This window comes from Panthera uncia, chromosome B4 (genome assembly GCF_023721935.1).
Source record: "Panthera uncia isolate 11264 chromosome B4, Puncia_PCG_1.0, whole genome shotgun sequence".
Classification (NCBI taxonomy): domain Eukaryota; kingdom Metazoa; phylum Chordata; class Mammalia; order Carnivora; family Felidae; genus Panthera; species Panthera uncia.
This window is the reverse complement of record NC_064809.1, coordinates 74,309,255-74,327,190: the sequence shown is the minus strand read 5'-3', so window position 1 is coordinate 74,327,190 and position 17,936 is coordinate 74,309,255. Positions and strand designations below refer to the sequence as shown.

At 49.9% G+C, this 17,936-nt stretch overlaps 1 protein-coding gene and 1 long non-coding RNA gene across 5 annotated transcripts; one reads left to right on the top strand and one right to left on the bottom strand.

The window, feature by feature from the left end:
• Positions 1-1,294: 1,294 nt before the first annotated feature.
• LOC125919033 (uncharacterized) lies at positions 1,295-8,660 on the bottom strand. Of its 3 annotated transcripts, none has more exons than XR_007456664.1 (3): positions 8,586-8,660; positions 8,131-8,356; positions 1,295-1,500 (listed from the first exon to the last, which is right to left on the bottom strand). It is a non-coding gene; the product is annotated as an uncharacterized LOC125919033 (long non-coding RNA). The 3 variants fall into 3 exon arrangements; XR_007456665.1 differs by having other exon boundaries at positions 8,131-8,316; XR_007456663.1 differs by lacking the exon at positions 8,586-8,660 and having other exon boundaries at positions 8,131-8,579.
• MCRS1 (microspherule protein 1) lies at positions 8,632-17,931 on the top strand. Of its 2 annotated transcripts, XM_049625403.1 has the most exons (15): positions 8,708-8,791; positions 9,950-10,069; positions 10,590-10,728; positions 11,096-11,234; positions 11,850-12,008; positions 12,160-12,269; positions 13,111-13,219; positions 13,483-13,621; positions 15,810-15,885; positions 16,262-16,290; positions 16,407-16,499; positions 16,687-16,769; positions 16,927-17,014; positions 17,250-17,377; positions 17,495-17,931. In XM_049625403.1, exons 2-15 carry the CDS (start codon positions 10,060-10,062, stop codon positions 17,579-17,581), a joined length of 1,389 nt encoding a protein of 462 aa, XP_049481360.1. In that variant the 5' UTR covers positions 8,708-8,791; positions 9,950-10,059; the 3' UTR covers positions 17,582-17,931. The 2 variants fall into 2 exon arrangements, with proteins under 2 accessions (XP_049481361.1, XP_049481360.1); XM_049625404.1 differs by lacking the exon at positions 9,950-10,069 and having other exon boundaries at positions 8,632-8,791.
• The last annotated feature ends 5 nt before the right edge of the window (positions 17,932-17,936 follow it).

The window sequence follows — 17,936 nt, the reverse complement described above, 5'->3', positions numbered from 1 at the left end:
AAGGTTATACAGTCAAATGTTTGGATTGTTTGCCAAAAATAACATCTAAGTGTAGTTTCAACTTTCTTGTGAGTAAGCTTGAGTATTTTTTCATATGTCCAAGAGCCATTTATCTTTCCTTTTATGTTGCTCGTCCCATTTTCTTATTGGATTTTTGTATTTTTTTATATTGATTTGAGGGGATTTTGTATATATTAAGCACATTAGTCCCTTTGTCTGTGAGATGAGTTGCAAATATTTCCCTCCGTGTACCATTTGTGTTTGTTCATGGTGTTTTTTTTGCTCTGCAGAAATTATAGATTTTCTTGTTGACTGAACTTGTCCTTTTTTTATGCTTTGGGAAATTTTGTGCTCTTCTGACAAATGCTTTCTCCACTGTGACATTATACATTTATGGTTGTATCCTTTTACATTTATTTAAACACAATTGATTCACATGGATTTATTTTAGGGTAAAGACCAAGCCAGAGATACCATATTATTTTTTTCAGGCAGTTACACAATTGTCTTAATACCACTTATTGTATAATCCATTTTTCTCTACTGATAGATGATGCTACCTTCATCGCACACTAACATTTTAAATGTGGAGTCTATTTCTGGATTCGCTATTTGGTTCTCTTGATCAAGTTGCCCGTGTATGTGCTAGTGTCCCCTGGGTTTCATTACTTTAATTATTGTAGCATTTAATGGTTTTATATCTGGTAGAACTATTTCTCTCACTAACCTTCTTTTTCAGAATGTTCATGGCTATTCTTGATGCAGAAATTTCCATGTGGACTTTATATTCAGATTATGTCGTCTGTTGGTATTTTTATTAGGTTGTGTGAAATTTATAGATTAATTTATGGAGAGCTGACATCTTTATGATAGTGAGTCTTTCTACCCAAAAATAGAATATGACTTTTCATTTTTTCAAGCCTCCTTTTGTGTTATTTGATAGCATTTTAGTATTGAGCGCCTGGACCTAGTACATTCGTTAAGATTACTCTTGGTTAGTTTACTTTGTTGTTGCTATTGTAAATGATATATTTTATTCCCCTATGTTTTCTAACTGGCTGTTGTTTGCTGGCTTTTTGTATATTAACTTGTGCCCACTTTGCCAAAATGTCTCATTTGTATTAGTTTTGCAGTTGATGTCCTTGATTTTCCAGGTAGGCTATCATTTCATAAATAAATAATGATAATTTTACCTCTTTTCCAGTTGATCGACCTTACTCCTTTCTCTTCTGCAATTAAGTAGGCTAGTACTTCCAAAGCAATACTAAAAGAAAAATAGTCACAGGGGCCATCCTTATGGAATACCTAACTTTAATGAGAATAATTTAGGTTTCCTGATTAATTGTGACTCTGGCTTTTGGACAGCGATGTGTAAACTTTGTCACGTTTGTGAAGTTGGGTGTTGCATCATTTTTCTGTGGTTCTCTATCCTGAAGACTGCTGTTTCGGGAGGCTCCAGGCTGTGTGTAAGGCTCTTCCTCTGCAGACAGTTTCTCCTCCCTTGGAGAAAAAAACATGTACACATATCAAGTATATGTTAACTTAAAATGCATTGTGAACCCAAAGATAACTTTGTAGTGGTCAACAGCTTTATTAAACTTGACTTCCTAAGATGGTATAGTTGAGCCAATAGCAGATAGATCCTGCGTCTTCCGGCTGAGCACCCAGAGGTAACAGCCTTAGGTGAGAGGGAAACTTCTCTAGTGGACAAGAGTCGGGATGGGCTATGCTATCAGTTTGGGCCCTACACTCTGATAACCTGGCAGGTGACACTAAGACCCAGGCCCTAAGAACAGTACCAACAGCTAACATTTTTGAACACTTGCTACTTGTTTAAATAGTGAGTGATTTACTCCTCAGAACCATCCTACAAAGTGGGTACTATTATTTCTCAAAAGATGATGAAACTGAGGCAAAGAAATGTAACTTGTTCAAGGTCACAGGTCAGTAGGTGATACAGCTAAGGTTTAAAATCAGGCTGTTCGACTCCAGAGCCTATGTTCTTAACCACCATAGTCTAATTCCCAGGAGGAGCAGCCTGGAGCCCTGAGCAGCTGAACACAGATCTAGGAGAAATCATGAGTATGGTCTTCATTGTAAACCACGCCCATCCCAGGGAAAGAGGGCCATACTGTGAAAGACTATTCTGGAGCCAGGGATGGTTAACTGAAACAGGATGATTGGTGCCATTGCTAGCTTTTCCTTTTAGCCACACTCTTCTTTCTTTTTGTCCCCTTTTCTGGCTCCTCCTCTACCTAACCTTAAACATTGGAGTGCCCCAGGCACTGGCTTTGGACCTTCCTCACTCTCTGTCTATACTCTTCCCTAGACACTGGCATCTACATCTTCATGATAATGTTTCCTTTGTGTATAGCTCCAGGGTAGGCCTTCTTGCCTGACTGGACTAGTGTGTCCACCTCTCCTCTCAACACTTCCACCCAAATACCTCCCAGGCATCTCAAACTTAACATGTCTGAACAGAACCCTTCTTGTCTACCCCTACACGAACCTCCTCCTCCCACAGAATTCTCCTTTTCAGTGAGTTTATTTAACACACTTGCTCAACGTGGGGCGCCTGGGTGGCTCAGTCGGTGGAGCGTTCGACTTCGGCTCAGGTCATGATCTCACGGTTAGAGTTCGAGCCCCATGTTGGGCTCTGTGCTGACAGCTCAGAGCCTGGAACCTGCTTCGGATTCTGTGTCTCCTCCTCTCTCTGCCCCTCCCATGCTCATGCTCTGTCTTTCTCTGTCTCTCAACAATAAATAAACATTAATTTTTTTTTAAATCACACTTAACACATATTTGTTAAGCACCTACTATAGCAGTGAACAAAATAGACAAAGCCCCTGCCCTAATAGAGTTTACATTCTACTGTTGGGAGGACATACAATAAATGGGAGAGGGCTGCCTGGGTGGGTCAGTCAGTTGACTGACTCTTGGTTTCAGCTCAGGTCATGATCTCACAGTTTGGTTCATGGGTTTGAGCCCTGCCTTGGGCTCTGCCCTGACAATGCAGAGCCTGCTCGGGATTCTCTATTTCCCTTTATCTCTTCTCTTCCCCCACTTACACTGTCTCTCTTTCTCAAAATGAATAAATAAACTTAAAAAAAGTTTTTAAAAAATAAAATATAAGGGGGAAAAGCAAAGTATGTCATGCATTAAAAGATAAGGGCTAAGAAGAAAAACAAAGCAGGGAAAGGGCAGAGGGTGCAAGGGATGGAGACGGAGATGTTAGAAAGGGCAAGGGGGAGGAGCAGGAGATGAGGTCAGGGTAACAAGGGCTAGACCATGAGGTGTACTCAAAGAAGATGGAGGATTTTGAACAGAGGCTTGACATGAGTGGATTTCCATCTTAATGGGCATGCGCTAGCTTCTGTGAAGAAATCAGAGGAGGGGCAGGAAGATGAAAGTGGGGAGACCAGTGAGGCAGCTCTTGCAATAGTCCAGATGAGAGACGATGGACTTAGGGTGAGACAGGAAAACTAAAGGGAGCCATGAAAACTGCTTTTATCGCTCCTTTTCCTGCTTCTGTTCTTGCTAGGACCTGCACCTCTCCCTTACACATGCATATAGAACAGATAATATATGCCCTCTTAGAGGCAGCTTTTAGGCAATGGGCTTGAGCAATGGAATGTAAAAACACTCACAGCAACCCCTTGGCTGAATATCAGGTGACCCACCTCAAAATATCCACAGGCCTTAACTAACCAATGGGCTACTTACAACCAGGCAAGTTACCAAAAAAGGGAAAATTCCATATGTCGCCATTACTCCTCACCTGCCCTATTTATTTATTTATTTATTTATTATTTTAGTTTAGTTTTAAAATTTTATTTATTAATCTTATTTATTTTCAAGTTAGCTAACATACAGTCTTGGCTTCAGGAGTAGAATCCAGGGATTCATCACTTACATATAACACCCAGTGCTCATCCCAGCAAGTGCCCTCCTTAATGCCCACCACCCATTTTCCCCACTCCCATCAACCCTCAGTTTGTTCTCTGTAGTTAAGAGTCTCTTACAGTTTGCCCCTCCTTCTGTTTTTATCTTATTTTTCCTTCCTCCCCTTATGATCATCTGTGAAGTTTCTCAAATTCCACGTGAGTGAAATCATGTGATATCTGCCTTTCTCTGACTGACTTATTTTGCTTAGCATTATACCCTCCAGTTCCATCCACATTGTTGCAAATGGCAAGACTTCATCCTTTTTCAAAGCAGAGTAGTATTATACACACACACATACATACATACATACACCACATGCTTCTTAATCCATTCATCAGTTGATGAACATTTGGGCTCTTTCCATAATTTGGCTATTGTTGATAGCGCTGCTATAGACATTGGGGTGCATGTGCCCCTTTGAATCAGCACTCCTGAATCCTTTGGATAAATTCCTAGTAGTGCAATTGCTGAGTCATAGGGTAATTCTATTTTCAATTTTTTTTGAGGAACCTCCACACTGTTTTCCAGACTGGCTGCATCAGTTTGCATTTCCACCAACAGTGCAAGAGGGTTCCCCTTTCTCCACATCCTCACCAACATCTGTTGTTTCCTGAGTTGTTAATTTTAGCCATTCTGACTGGTGTGAGGTGGTATCTCAACGTGGTTTTGATCTGTATTTCCCTGATGATGAGCAAAGTTGAGCATCTTCTCATGTGTTTGCCATCTGGATGTCTTCTTTGGAAAAGTGTCTATTTACGTCTTCTGCCCATTTCTTCACTGGATTATTTGTTTTTTGGGTGTTGATACTAACCCTTTATATATCATTTGCAAATATCTTCTCCCATACCGTTGGTTGCCTTTTAGTTTTGTTGATCGTTGCCTTCGCTGTGCAGAAGCTTTTTATCTTGATGAGGTCCCAATAGTTCATTTTTGCTTTTATTTCCCTTGGGGTGCCTGGGTGGCTCAGTCAGTTAAGGGTCTGACTTCGTCTCAGGTCAGATCTCGCGGTCTGCAAGTTAGAGCCCCACTCCGGGCTCTGTGCTGACAACTCGGAACGTGGAGTCTGCTTCAGATCCTGTGTCTCCCTTTCTCTCTGTTCCTCCCCCACTCGCACTCTGGTTCTCTCTCTCTCAAAAATAAACATTAAAAAAGTTTTATTTCCCTTGCCTTCAGAGACATGTCAAGTAAGAAGCTGCTGTGGCCAAGGTCAAAGAGGTTGCTGCCTGTTTTCTCCCGTAGGATTTTGATGGCTTCCTGTCTCACATTTAGGTCTTTCATCCATTTTGAATTTATTTTTGTGTATGGTATAAGAAAGTGGTCCAGGTTCATTCTTCTGCATGTTGCTGTCCAGTTCTTCCAGCACCATTTGCTAATGAGACTATCTTTTTTTCATTGGATACTCTTTCCTGCTTTGTCGATTAGTTGGCCATACTTTTGTGGGTCCATTTCTGGGTTCTCTATTCTATCCCATTGATCTATGTATGTGTCTGTTTTTGTGCCAATATCATACTGTTTTGATGATGACAGCTTTGTAATACAGGCTGAAGTCCAGGATTGTGATGCCTCCAGCTTTGGTTTTCTTTTTCAACATTACTTTGGCTACTTGGGGTATTTTGGGGTTGCATACAAATTTTAGGGTTGTTTGTTTCAGCTCTGTGAAGAATGCTGGTGTTGTTTTGATTGAGAGTACGTTTAACGTGTATATTGCTTTGGGTAATATTGACATTTTAACAATATTTGTTCTTCCAATCCATGAGCATGGAATGTTTCTCATTTCTTTGTGTCTTCTTCAATTTCTTTCATAAGCTTTATGTAGTTTTTAGCATACAGACCTTTTACCTCTTTGGTTAGGTTTATTGCTAGGTATTTTATGGCTTTGATGCAATTGTAAATGGGAATGATTCCCTGATATCTCTTTCTGTTGCTTCATTATTGGTATATAGAAATGCAACCAATTTCTGTACATTGATTTTATATCCTGCAACTTTGCTGAATTCCTGTATCAGCTCTAGCAGTTTTTTGGTGGAGTCTTTGGGGTATGTAGAGTATCATGTCATCTGCAAAGAGTGAAAGTTTGACTTCTTCTTTGACAATTTGGATGCCTTTTATTTAGATTTATTGTCTGCTGAGGCTAGGGCTCCCAACACTATGTTAAACAACAGTGCTCACCTGCCTCCTTTAAATAGTCCCCACCCACTGCTTCCTTGCAGACAATCTCTGCTTTGCTGTCCTGCCTGCCACTCCTTTACAGTGTATTCAATAAACTTTTATCTCTTTTGTTCTGCGTTGAGTGAATCCTTCCATGTCCCCCTCCCCACCTGCCCGCAGCTTCCAGGTCCATCTGATTGGGTTGTGATTGGGTTCTTCCACATTAGGAGACCCCCATCATCAGAGGTCCCCATCATCGGAGAAAAACCACTCCTAGTAAAGGTCAAGAATTTAGATTTCTTTGCAGTCTTCCAGCACAATAGTGAACATCTAAAGAGTGACTGGGCAGGGTCACCATGAATATTTTCCAAGACCACTGACTCATCAAGACCTCTGGCTCCAGGGCATAAGTAACTTGTGGAAGACACCTAAACACTTGCCTTTGTTCCTGGATGCAGGAACTCCAGGCCCCAAGCAAAGATGAGATTCATTCTTTTTTCCTTTCTGAGTCTCCCAAACTCTATGCCAGTATCTACACTCTTTTTATATCTTTAACAAACTGGTCTCACTTCCTCTCAGCTGTGTTTCTTTTTTTTTAATGTTTACTTATTTATTTTTGAGAGAGAGAGAGAGAGAGAAAGCATGAGCACAGGAGGGGCAGAAAGAGAGGGAGAGAGAATCCCTAGCAGTGCCACGCTCAGCACAGAGCCTGATGAGGGACTCAATCTCACACACTGTGAAATCATGACCTGAGCCAAAATCAAGAGTACAATGCTTAACTGACTGAGCCACCGAGGTGCCCCTCAGCTGTGTTTGATTTCTACCCTGCACAAAGCCAAGGATTTTCTTGGCTGGTCTTGCAGGATCCCTTCTGGGTCCTCAGGCCCAGCCGGCCTGCATCAAGGTGACTTGGGTAGGGCCAGATTCTGGATATATTCTAAAGGGTGCTCCAGCATCCACCCAATTTCTCAAGCCAAAAACCTAGGTCTTATCTTTGACTCTTCCCTTTCCCTCATATCCCATATGCAATCCATCAGCAAATCCTTGTAGTTCTAGCTCCAAAATATACATCAAAGTCACTGTTTCTGTCCATTTTCACTGCCCCACAACCCACCTAAACCACCCGAATTTACCTCTCACCTGGATTGCTGCAAGGTAATCTCTTAATCTGATCTGTTTCCTCTTTTACAATCCTTCCCCACAAACAGCTGGAGGCATCATCTTAAAAATTAAATCATATCACAGCAAGGATGCCTTCACTTGTAATCCTTTAAGAGCTTTCCAAAGCATTAAGAATAAAGGCCCAAATCCAGTAAGAACTGCAAAGGCTAATGTGATCTGCCCCTGATGACCTCTATCCACATCTCCATCCCTCTTTTTCTTGATCATCCTTCTCCTGGGCTCCTTCCTGTTCCTCAAACTCACCAAATTCATTTCTGCTTTGGAGCTGTGCTGTCCCCTCTATTTAGGTCATCATACACCAGCTCTTTTCATGACTGGCTTCTATCAACTGTCAAATCTCAGCTCACCTGTCCTCTCCTTAGAAACCTCCCTGATAACTTTCACCTAACATAGATACTATACTAGACCTCATAAAATCCACACACCTTGTATCAGAAAACTCACAGTCTTTCAGGGGAGAAAAATAGGTTAATACTTATTAAGTAAGATCACAGGACAGTAAATGAGTTGAGGGCTTTTGAAGCAGTGGGCTATCATACACTGTCAGGGCTAGAAGGGCTAGCCTCCCACCTGACATCCCCTGACAATGTCCAGGTGACGGTGTGGTTGACATCTCCATTGAAAGGATTACCCAATGCTGGACAGCTTTGGAATTGGGACTTTCCTTAATCTGAGCTGTGATATGATTCTCTGCAGTTACTACTCTTTCGTGCCCCTCTCAGGAAACATTAAACAAACAGAAACCCTCTTTTAGTGGTCTGTTTGGATTCTCAGGGCCAAACTTGCCCGTTGCCTTGTTCTCCCATCCCAAGCTTCCCTCCAGGGCACTCTCCTCTGGACTTCTCTCTTACCTACCGAGGTCCACAACTGCTTCCAGCAGTCCTGATGGGATCGGGCTGCCACTGGGCATTGCTCTTTCCTCAGGACCTCTACCTCAGGCCCACGACCCTCCATCCGATCCTTAGACATCAACCTCCCCGCCTTCTGTACGCCACACCTCTCCAGCTGGAGCGAACGCCACATCATCTCCCCGTGTTGTGCCTAGCACAGGGCCCGACACACAGCAGTTTCTTTAAAACCGCTGGGAGAATCAAACAATACATCGTTGCCCCTGGGAAACCATTAAAGGCTCCTATACCCCGTGGGAATTCGAAAGCCGAAGTGGGGTCCCCCGCCCACCCTACCTCCAGCCCGCCTCTCAGTCTATCCTACGCCAAGTCTCGCCTTTCCATTAATCTCTTCAAGCGAGTAATCTTTCTGGGGCCTATAATCCCTCATGTTTCCCCCTATGTTGTCCCAATTGTGAAAACCTTTTATTTCGACTATTAGCAAAAAGTCGGCCCATTCCCTGCCGTAACCACGCCCCCTTCATCACATTCCCGGGGCGAACCGGAAGAGATCGCGCCTTCCCTAGTTCGCAGACCCGGAAGTAGATGTGTCTCACGGAAGCCGGGTTTGGCCCTGCGGCTGCTGCCGTCGCCGCGGAGAAATTGTTGGAGCTGGCAGCCTAGGAATGGTGAGACCTCGCGGTTCGCTTCTGAGGGTTCTGAGCAGAGTTTGGGACGAAATGGAGTTTTCCAGAGTGCCGCTGGGGAAGACCCCCCCACAATGTTTGGGGCCCCGCCCCGGTAGCGCCCCGAAAATCTGCGCATGCGTGGGCCGGACCGGGCCAGAATCTGGTCCGAGATGTTACGCATGCGCAAAGGTGGGCAAGGCGAAGGTGGGGTGAGACTTGACCTGGGAGTTAGTCTCCTGTCCCTCGCCACCAGTTAGTGGGGCTTAACCCAAGGCAGCGAGGACATCTGGGTGCACTCGGTGCTTTGCTTTTGAGTTTCAGGGCTGACTTCACCACTCTTATTCCGAGCTCCAGAAACAGACCGGCACTACTCCCCCACCTCGGGTGTGCACTCGGAGAACGAGGGCCAGGGAAGGAAGGGGGCCCAGACTTAGCCTCAGGCTACCCTTCACCTGACCCCCAAGTGTCAAGATTCCCAGCCGTATCCTACGGAGCCGAGCGACTAGAGCACCTGGGGGCAGGGCCAGAAAACTGTGCGGAGAGCCGCCTTGGTCTGAAGGGGCGGGGCCCGCAAGCGGCACGCCCAGAGAGTCCCCAGTACCTGAGTTCTCTGGGATTAGGAGCAGGCGCCCCAGGGCGGTGGAAATTCGCTCAGTTCCCAAACCGCGTTTTTTTAGGTTCCACGCAGTCCCACCCGCTAAATCTTCAGCCAAAGCTGAAAATGAAAATAAAAATTAGATGGACAGATCAGAGTTCGATCTCCGTTTCCTTGCTTTGGCTTGGAAGGGCAAGGGTGGTGCTGCTGAACTGAGTGGGCAGCGAAGATAAGAAAAAGTGAGCCACTAATCCCTTGTTTCCTGCTGGTTTATAGTCGAGGCCCTTCCTAGCGACTGTGAGTAGAATCATAGAGGTCTGTGGACCCCCTAAAATGCTATGTGTTTGTACATTTTCCTGGAGTCCATAGCTTTTATATTCTAAAAGATGTCGGTGACCTTTAGAAAGCTGTTGGTTTATCAGGGTCATGGCAGAATAGAGCCTTGTGTTTCTTCTCCTTATGTCTTCCCTAGTTTATGGGATCCTGGGGGAGCTGTTCCAGTAGAAGGTGGGGCTGGCCCATTGGAAACCTGTGCCTCAGGGAGCCTTATTTCTCCTTTGCAGAATCTCCTCTCAGCCTCTAAGCTCACCTGGTCAGAATCCTTGGATGAGCCTGTGGGACCCTTCCTCCTAGCCCTGTGGTTTGGAACCAGTGGCTTTGGGACTGTAAGAGGATGGACAAAGGTAGTATGAGGCCAGGCCAGCTCCCCAAACGCTCAGGCGCCAAGCATCTGCTGATTCCACCCCGTGCCTGGCACGTATGTCTTTTCGTCCTGACTGGGCATTGCCACCTCCCCCTGGGCCAGCACCACCCACGTACCTCTCAGCAGAGGCCACAATTGACTGACTTGCTGTTGAGCTGCCGCTCTTTGGCACGGCTGCATTTTGATGGCAGAGGGAGCAGTTATGCCCAGAGCCCGGTGTGTCGGCATCACCAGTCTGACCTGAGCACCATGTGCTGCACGACATGACACGTGGCACCGGGAGAACTGCCCAGCGTGGAAGGTCTGGGCCAGGTCTGAGCCCAGATGGGATCTGGATGGCCAAGGAATTCCCACCTTAAAACCTCAAATGTCAAGGAAGCAGGGGAAGGGCCAGGAGGGCTGGCAGGGGGAGGAGGAGCAGAGGAGGGGTCCCATGTTCAGAGGCTCAAGGCTCTACTAGGCACTTAGGAGACTTGAGTTCACTACTTTTCTTTTTCTAGATTCTCAGGGGCTGCTAGATTCATCTCTGATGGCATCAGGCACTGCCAGCCGCTCAGAGGATGAGGAGTCGCTGGCAGGGCAGAAGCGGGCTTCCTCCCAGGCCTTGGGCACCATCCCTAAACGGAGAAGCTCCTCCAGGTAGTAAGGGTTCGAAGGGCCAGGAACTGGGCAAGGGCATTAGGTGCTACATGTCTTCACCACTGTTGCAGTGGCTACCCGAGCCCCTCTGGAGCCTAAGTACTGGCGGAGCCTTGTGCTTTTCCTACCAAATCCCTCTTGTGGGATATGGGCCAAGGGAGGGCGATCTGAGGTCTTTGACATGGAATCTTTGTGGTGCAATACCTTGTCATCTCAGAGGGATGGAGCATAGCAGTTCCGTGCCCCATCCACTGGGCCGGAGCAGTTAGCGCCCAGCCGGGAACCTGCTCTGTTTCAGAGGCTGAGTGTGTGCAGGTGGGTCCTAGGGAAGGGGCAAGGGATGCTCACTGGGTAGGACTCTCCACAGGTTCATCAAGAGGAAGAAGTTTGATGATGAGCTAGTGGAGAGCAGCCTGGCTAAGTCCTCTACCCGCACGAAGGGAGCCAGTGGGGTGGAACCAGGGCGCTGTTCGGGGAGTGAACCTTCCTCCAGTGAGAAGAAGAAGGTGAGGGATTGGGAGATGTGGGGGCCAGGGCCAGATTTTGTTTTTCCCCACCACCTTTGCCAGCTGACAGGGGCCCTGGCAAAGGAGACTTGTGAGAAAATCGGGTGGCCTCAGCCCCAACCTCAGATGCCTCCCTCCTGAGAGCCCATCGCTCCCTACTCCCCCTTTCTTGCTGCACCCCCCCCCGCCCCACACACACACCCTGTCAATGCGTCCTGTATCACATTCTGTGTGGGAGGCATGGAGCGTGCATCTATTCTGGGAGCAGACAGCCTGTTCCCAGCATTGCTGGGTGTAAAAATAACCCCCAGGTGGCATTGCTCTGGCCCTAGACACCGTACCAATAAGAGTGGTTTCCTGGTATCCTCCCCACCCACCCTCCACTCTGGGGTTGAGGGTGCCACCAGCAAAGAGAAGACCCCATATGTTCAAGGATTATGTAGAAGTACTTTGGTAGAGGTAGGAGAGGGAGGGGTGGGGACTAGAAAGCCGAGCTCCTGCCTGTGTTGCTTATGGTTGGGTGGGACCGGGGCCACCACACAGTGTGTGAAGTTCAGGGTCCAAAGCCCCATCTGCCCTGATGCCGGCTTTGAGCTCTTCCTGTCCTCTGCTCAGGTGTCCAAGGCCCCTAGCACTCCCGTGCCGCCCAGCCCAGCCCCAACCCCTGGACTCACCAAGCGCGTGAAGAAGAGCAAACAGCCACTTCAGGTGACCAAGGATTTGGGCCGCTGGAAGCCAGCGGATGACCTCCTGCTCATCAATGCTGTGCTGCAGGTAGTGCTTCCCACTGCAGGCTTCACGTCCCCCCTCTCCCCTCGGCCTGCGGTTCCCAGCCCCTGCACTAGCCCAGCAGCACCCTGGGGGTGGCAGGGGAAGGGTTCTTCCCAGCTCTAGGGCTGGGACCAACCCATCTGGGGCCTTGCAGACCAACGACCTGACATCTGTCCACCTGGGCGTGAAGTTCAGCTGCCGCTTCACCCTTCGGGAAGTCCAGGAGCGCTGGTACGCCCTGCTCTACGATCCGGTCATCTCCAAGTGAGTGGGGCCAGCTCTGGCAGCATGGAGGGACGAGGAACACTAGAATTTGGCTCCTGAAACAGAGAGAACTATACAAGGGCCCAAGGGAGGGGCCTGGGAGGCAGGACTCATGGGGCCTTGCATCCTCTGGGATGATATTGAAACCAGGCAGGCTTGGGAGGGAAGCTTCTTCCTGCTGCCAACCCGGCTAGTCCTGGCTTGATGCCAGAAGCAGGGGATCTGGAAGCTGCAGAAGCAGCCTGGAAAAAATATCCGAATGAGCACCAGGAGCCCTGGTTCCACCAGGGTGGTCTTGGGCAGGTCACTTTCCATCCTTTCCCCACTGACCTCCACAAGAAGGAGTTGGAACAAAAGAACACCAAGGCCCCTAATAGTCCAAGTTTCAAGTAAGCCTGCGTGCATACGCCGCGCACACTCTTCCTCCTCAGCCACTTCGTTTAACATTGTCATTGCTGGCGGGATGCTTACCACCCATCTTCTGTTCCATGGTCTCTAACACCATTTAAGCTCTAGCCACGGCCCTGACAGGAAGCAGGCAGGGCTCAGCTTTGGAGAGAGGATGTGGTGGGCAGTGGGTGGTCTTGGGATCTCCCTTGGGACTGGTCTCTGGGGGCTGTGCTTTGAGTATCTTCGAGGAGGTGAACACTGGAAACTCGGTTTGTTGAGTTGCCTGTTACGCTTTCAAGAAATGCATGAGGCCACAGGTGCAGTGCTAAGCCTTCGGCTGGTGCTGCTGAGGGCCTAGCCTCTAGTTCTGGATCTCAGAGGCCTATAGGAACCCCGGATTGCTTGACCCCCTCCCTTCAACCCTGCCCTCTTTCTCCCTCTACCCCCTCAGGCTGGCTTGCCAGGCCATGAGACAATTGCACCCAGAAGCCATTGCCGCCATCCAGAGCAAGGCCTTGTTTAGCAAGGCTGAGGAGCAGCTGCTGAGCAAAGTGGGATCGGTAAGGCTGAGAAGCAGAGAAGGGCAGGGTGGGGACCTAATCACTGGGAGAACTACGGATGTGGGGAGGCCCCACTGCCTGGAAACATGCCCGGCAGGTCTCGTATATTGGCAGGGGCCTTTGTGGATGGGGTCCTTAGGAAGAGCCAAGACCGGCTCCCTCTCGCTTCTCCCAGCTCCTAGTGGGGACAGGGGGTGGGGATGACGAGGCCGAGACAGGAATGAGAAAACCCAAATGCCGAGAACACGCTTCTTGCCCTCCAGACCAGCCAGCCCACCTTGGAGACCTTCCAGGACCTGCTACACAGACACCCTGATGCCTTCTACCTGGCCCGTACTGCCAAGGCTCTGCAGGCCCACTGGCAGCTCATGAAGCAGTATTACCTACTGGAGGACCAGACAGGTAACTGGCTCCAGGAGCTGGCGGAGTGGGTGTGTGCGTGTAAGTGTGAAGTTGTCTGGGCACGGTTGCCCTTAGGTGCCCAGTAACGGATCCCTCAGTGGCCCCCAGTGTCTTGCATCTCTTGGCAGCAAAACTTCCTTCCAGGAGGAAGGAAAGTGGCTGGAATGACACTCAGCAGCATGGTAAGGGTAGCCCAAACCGTCTGCAATCCTGAGCAAAAAGTCTAAATGGCAGTGTTGTCTCCCACTTCCTGTTTTTGTTGTCATTTTTAACATATTTCGCTATTATGTAAACAATACGGTAACATAGTCTTCGTGAATAACGTTGAAAGTGAATAAAAGGTGAAAGTCCCCTGCACTGCTTTATCTTTCCCCGTTTCCCCCCCAGAGGTGGTAGGGTCTCTTTCTGCCCCTTCCCTCTCTCCACTTTCCTTCTCGCTGCCTTGGAGCCATGCGGAAATTCCCATTGGGCTTTCACACCCAGGCCCCCTGCCTTCCTCCTTTCCCAGGGGCCAGAACACTGTCTGCCCACCTCTTCCTCACCAGCAAGTTTTCGCCCCTGATGACAAACTCGGGGAAAGTCAGCTGACTAAAGTGCGGGAGGCTCTTCAATTTGACTTGGGATTTGGGATCAGGCTTTCGTGGTGCAGCGTAGTGTAGACACACTCTGCCCTCCCTTCCTGGATGGTATTGCCCATCAGCGTCTCCATAGTTGTCCGCACTGTTCTGGAAACGAGGCTTTGCCTGTGCACTCCGCCTACTCCCTGGGTCCTACTGCTCCTGGTTATCAAAAGATACTCCTGCAAGAGGATTTGAGGAGATCGTGTCAGGGATGCCCTGTCTTTCCTTCCTGAGGGTCTCTGCAGTTAGTGGGCAGCCCTCTTTATTCCTGCAGCTTCCACAGCTCTGCTTCTGCCTCAGACTCCGACGTCCCTGAATTCCCACAGAGAGTGGACACCAGATAAAGTTGATTTATGCTGCTGTAGCTGGCTTCTTTGAAAGTTATCTTGTATAAACGTCTCTGTTAACTCAGAGGTTTAATTTTTCTCTCCAAGAGTCTTTTCTGTGGGTATTTGATTTCTCCTTCACTGTCTAGTGCTGGGAGGTCCTAGGAACCGGGTAGATACACTGCTTGGCTCTCAAGTTGGTTGAGTATTAAATTGGTGGGATTTCAGGCAGCTGCAGTGGGGGAGCAGTCGGAGGGGGGGGGGAATGACTGTCCCAGTCCCTTGTTTCCCACACAGTCTGACCTAAAGGGGTTGAGGGTGTGGAGCACTTTTGGCTCCTGTGCAGCCCCCCTCACTTCCCCGGGCAGACAGTGACCACACCCCGGGTGTTGACAAACTCCCCAGCCAACGGTTTCACAGCCACTAACTACTGAGCGACACTGCAGTCCTGGGAACAGCTGGCCTTAAGGCAGAAGTTCTCAGAGTTTGTGGGCCCCCATCCCCTTTTGCAATGTGGTCAGAAAAAAAAAAAACGGAAAAACTTCCACGAAACTATTTATTCTCAACACATCTAATGGACTCTGACATTATTCTATCCTGTTTCTTTTTCTTTTCTTTTTTTTGGAGGGGGGGCAGAGGAAGAAATGAAACTAATCTCATGACTGTCAATACCTCATGACCCGCAGTTTGAAAAATACTGGCTTACGGGGGGCAGCTCACTTCTGGCACATCTTGAGGAGCACTTGACCGGCATGTGCCTCTCTCTGCCCCCTGCTGAGTGTGGCAGAGAATATTTGGGAGCGTATGATGTGTCGGAGGAGCATTTTGGATCTGGAGTCAGAAAAATAGAGCTTGGGTCCTGCCTCTGTCCTAACCCTGAGTCACATGGCTTAACCCTGCTTCCTGTGTCTGTCCCCTCGTGTGCACAGGGGAGCTGACAGCGATGCCTTCCCTCCTTAGCTCAAGGCTGTGTGAGAACCCTCGCACACTGAAAAGCACACACAAAAAGTCAGCCTTAATTCCCTTTTCTTTCTAGAACCACCTCTGCCCTTAGCTAATGTCAGGAATTCTTTGTGCCAAAAGAGGGTGTCTAATCTGGTCTGCTCTGTTGCCTATTGATTGCAGCGCAAAACTGTTGCCACAGGTTGTCTTCACAGTTTGTCCCCTTAGTTCAGTTGCTGCTCGGCAGCTTAGGGTGGAGTAGGAGCGGCGGCGCTGACCGTCCCCCCGTCCTTTGTTCAGTGCAGCCGCTGCCCAAGGGGGACCAAGTGCTGAACTTCTCCGACGCAGAAGACCTGATTGATGACAGTAAGCTCAAGTGAGTGGCTGGGGCCACAGACAGGGTACAGAGTGGAGTGTGCCCCACCCCCACCCCCTTGGGGTGGGCCAGAGCTCCCTGGGCAGCACTGCCCAACCTGGCCTCCTGCTGCTGAGAATCGGGCCCAGCCCACACCCAGTCTTGTGCACCGCTTGCCGCTCTTGGCACCTGGTGTCTTTGCTGAGCCCCATCCCTTCAGCACCCCCACCCCCCCCCCACCCCCCCCACCCCCGGGAAGGAGGCTAGTCCAAGGTCAGAGGAGCAGCCTCCTGGGTTGTTCAGCTGAGAGACTGAGGGACACCCTAATGAGCCAAGTAGCACCTGATGGTAATAGCAGGTGATCCTGATTCCTCCTCCTTCCCCCTTCTTCCCACAGGGACATGCGGGATGAGGTCCTAGAACATGGTAAGTGTACCCTGGTGGGGACCGTTAGGGGGTGGAAGCTCCTGCCAGCACAAAGCATCGGTACGAGGTGCTGATGACCTCAGAGCATCCCCGCTTACCACCCTGCCTCACCCCAGAGCTGACGGTGGCCGACCGGCGCCAGAAGCGAGAGATTCGACAGCTGGAACAGGAGCTGCATAAGTGGCAGGTGCTGGTCGACAGCATCACAGGTGAGGCGGCGGGGGACCCAGGGGCGGGGCGGGGGGGGTGGTGCCTGCTCCAGCTCCCTCTGCCCCACCCAGAGCCCCTGTGCTTGCCTGGCTGGCTGCGCCCTCATTTCCCACGCCCCGGCTCCCTGCCTTCCACCCCGCGGCCCTCAGGCGGGCTCTGCGTGACACCAGCTGCTCCCCCTCGCAGGCATGAGCTCTCCTGACTTCGACAACCAGACTCTGGCGGTGCTGCGGGGCCGCATGGTGCGGTACCTGATGCGCTCCCGAGAGGTAAGGCGGGCCCGGCCCCTGCTTCCCCGGGTTTCCCTCCTCCGCCAGTCTTGTCCTCGCTGACCTGTTCTGTGTCTGGCCCCTGATCTCTCGTTTTTCCCTGACCTGTGTAGACCCATTCCTCAGGTCCCAGCCCTCACCTACCCCGTTTCCCCAGATCACCCTGGGCAGAGCAACCAAGGATAACCAGATTGATGTGGACCTGTCTCTGGAGGGTCCGGCCTGGAAGATCTCCCGGAAGCAAGGTACCGGCAGGCGGCAGTGTGGGGGTGTCCCTCCCAGCCTCTCGCTGCCCTCCGGCCCTGCAGCTTGGTCTCCATGGGAACCCGCTAGGGTTGAGCAGCTGGCATTTCAAGATCTCTAACTTGGGAGTCATGGGTGCCTTCTAGCCTGTTCCCGGGAAGCAGTGTGTGTGGGGACTGCGGGCCCTCTTCTGGCCTCCCCTGTCTCCTCATCCCTTTCGCCTCTCCATCCCCACAGGTGTCATCAAGCTGAAAAATAATGGTGATTTCTTCATTGCCAATGAGGGTCGGCGGCCCATTTACATCGATGGACGGCCTGTGCTGTGTGGCTCCAAATGGCGCCTCAGCAACAACTCCGTGGTGGAGGTGAGCTGGGAGGGAGGTGAAGAGGTCATGATGAGACCCGGGGCGTGGGAGGCCGGTGTGTGGGCCTGGCCCCCAGTCCCACCTCTGTCCTCAGCCGCTTTTCTCTCTTGCCCACAGATCGCCAGCCTGAGATTCGTCTTCCTCATCAACCAGGACCTCATTGCCCTTATTCGGGCCGAGGCCGCCAAGATAACGCCACAGTGAGGAGTGGTGGCGGGACCCGTGTGCTCTCTCTGGCCTCCGGTTCCCCTGCCATTCCAGGCCCTAGGAGCTGGGAACTCAGGCTCCTGGAAAAACCATGGTGGGCAGGAGGAGACCCAACTGGCCCATTGATCTGAGCCTCTGTGGGAGGGCAGGGCTGGTCCTTGGGAAGCCCCTCGAGGCTGGAACCCTCCGGCTTCCTTAGAGCCAGAGCCCCTCCCCTTCTCTCTCTGCAGACCACCCTCCTCTGCCCCTCAGATTCCCACCTTTTCCCTTTGTCTCCAGCTGATTGGCTTCAGACTTTTCCTTTATTATTTTTCTTTTGTAAATAAAAAGCACCGAGTTCCAAAGTAGTTCT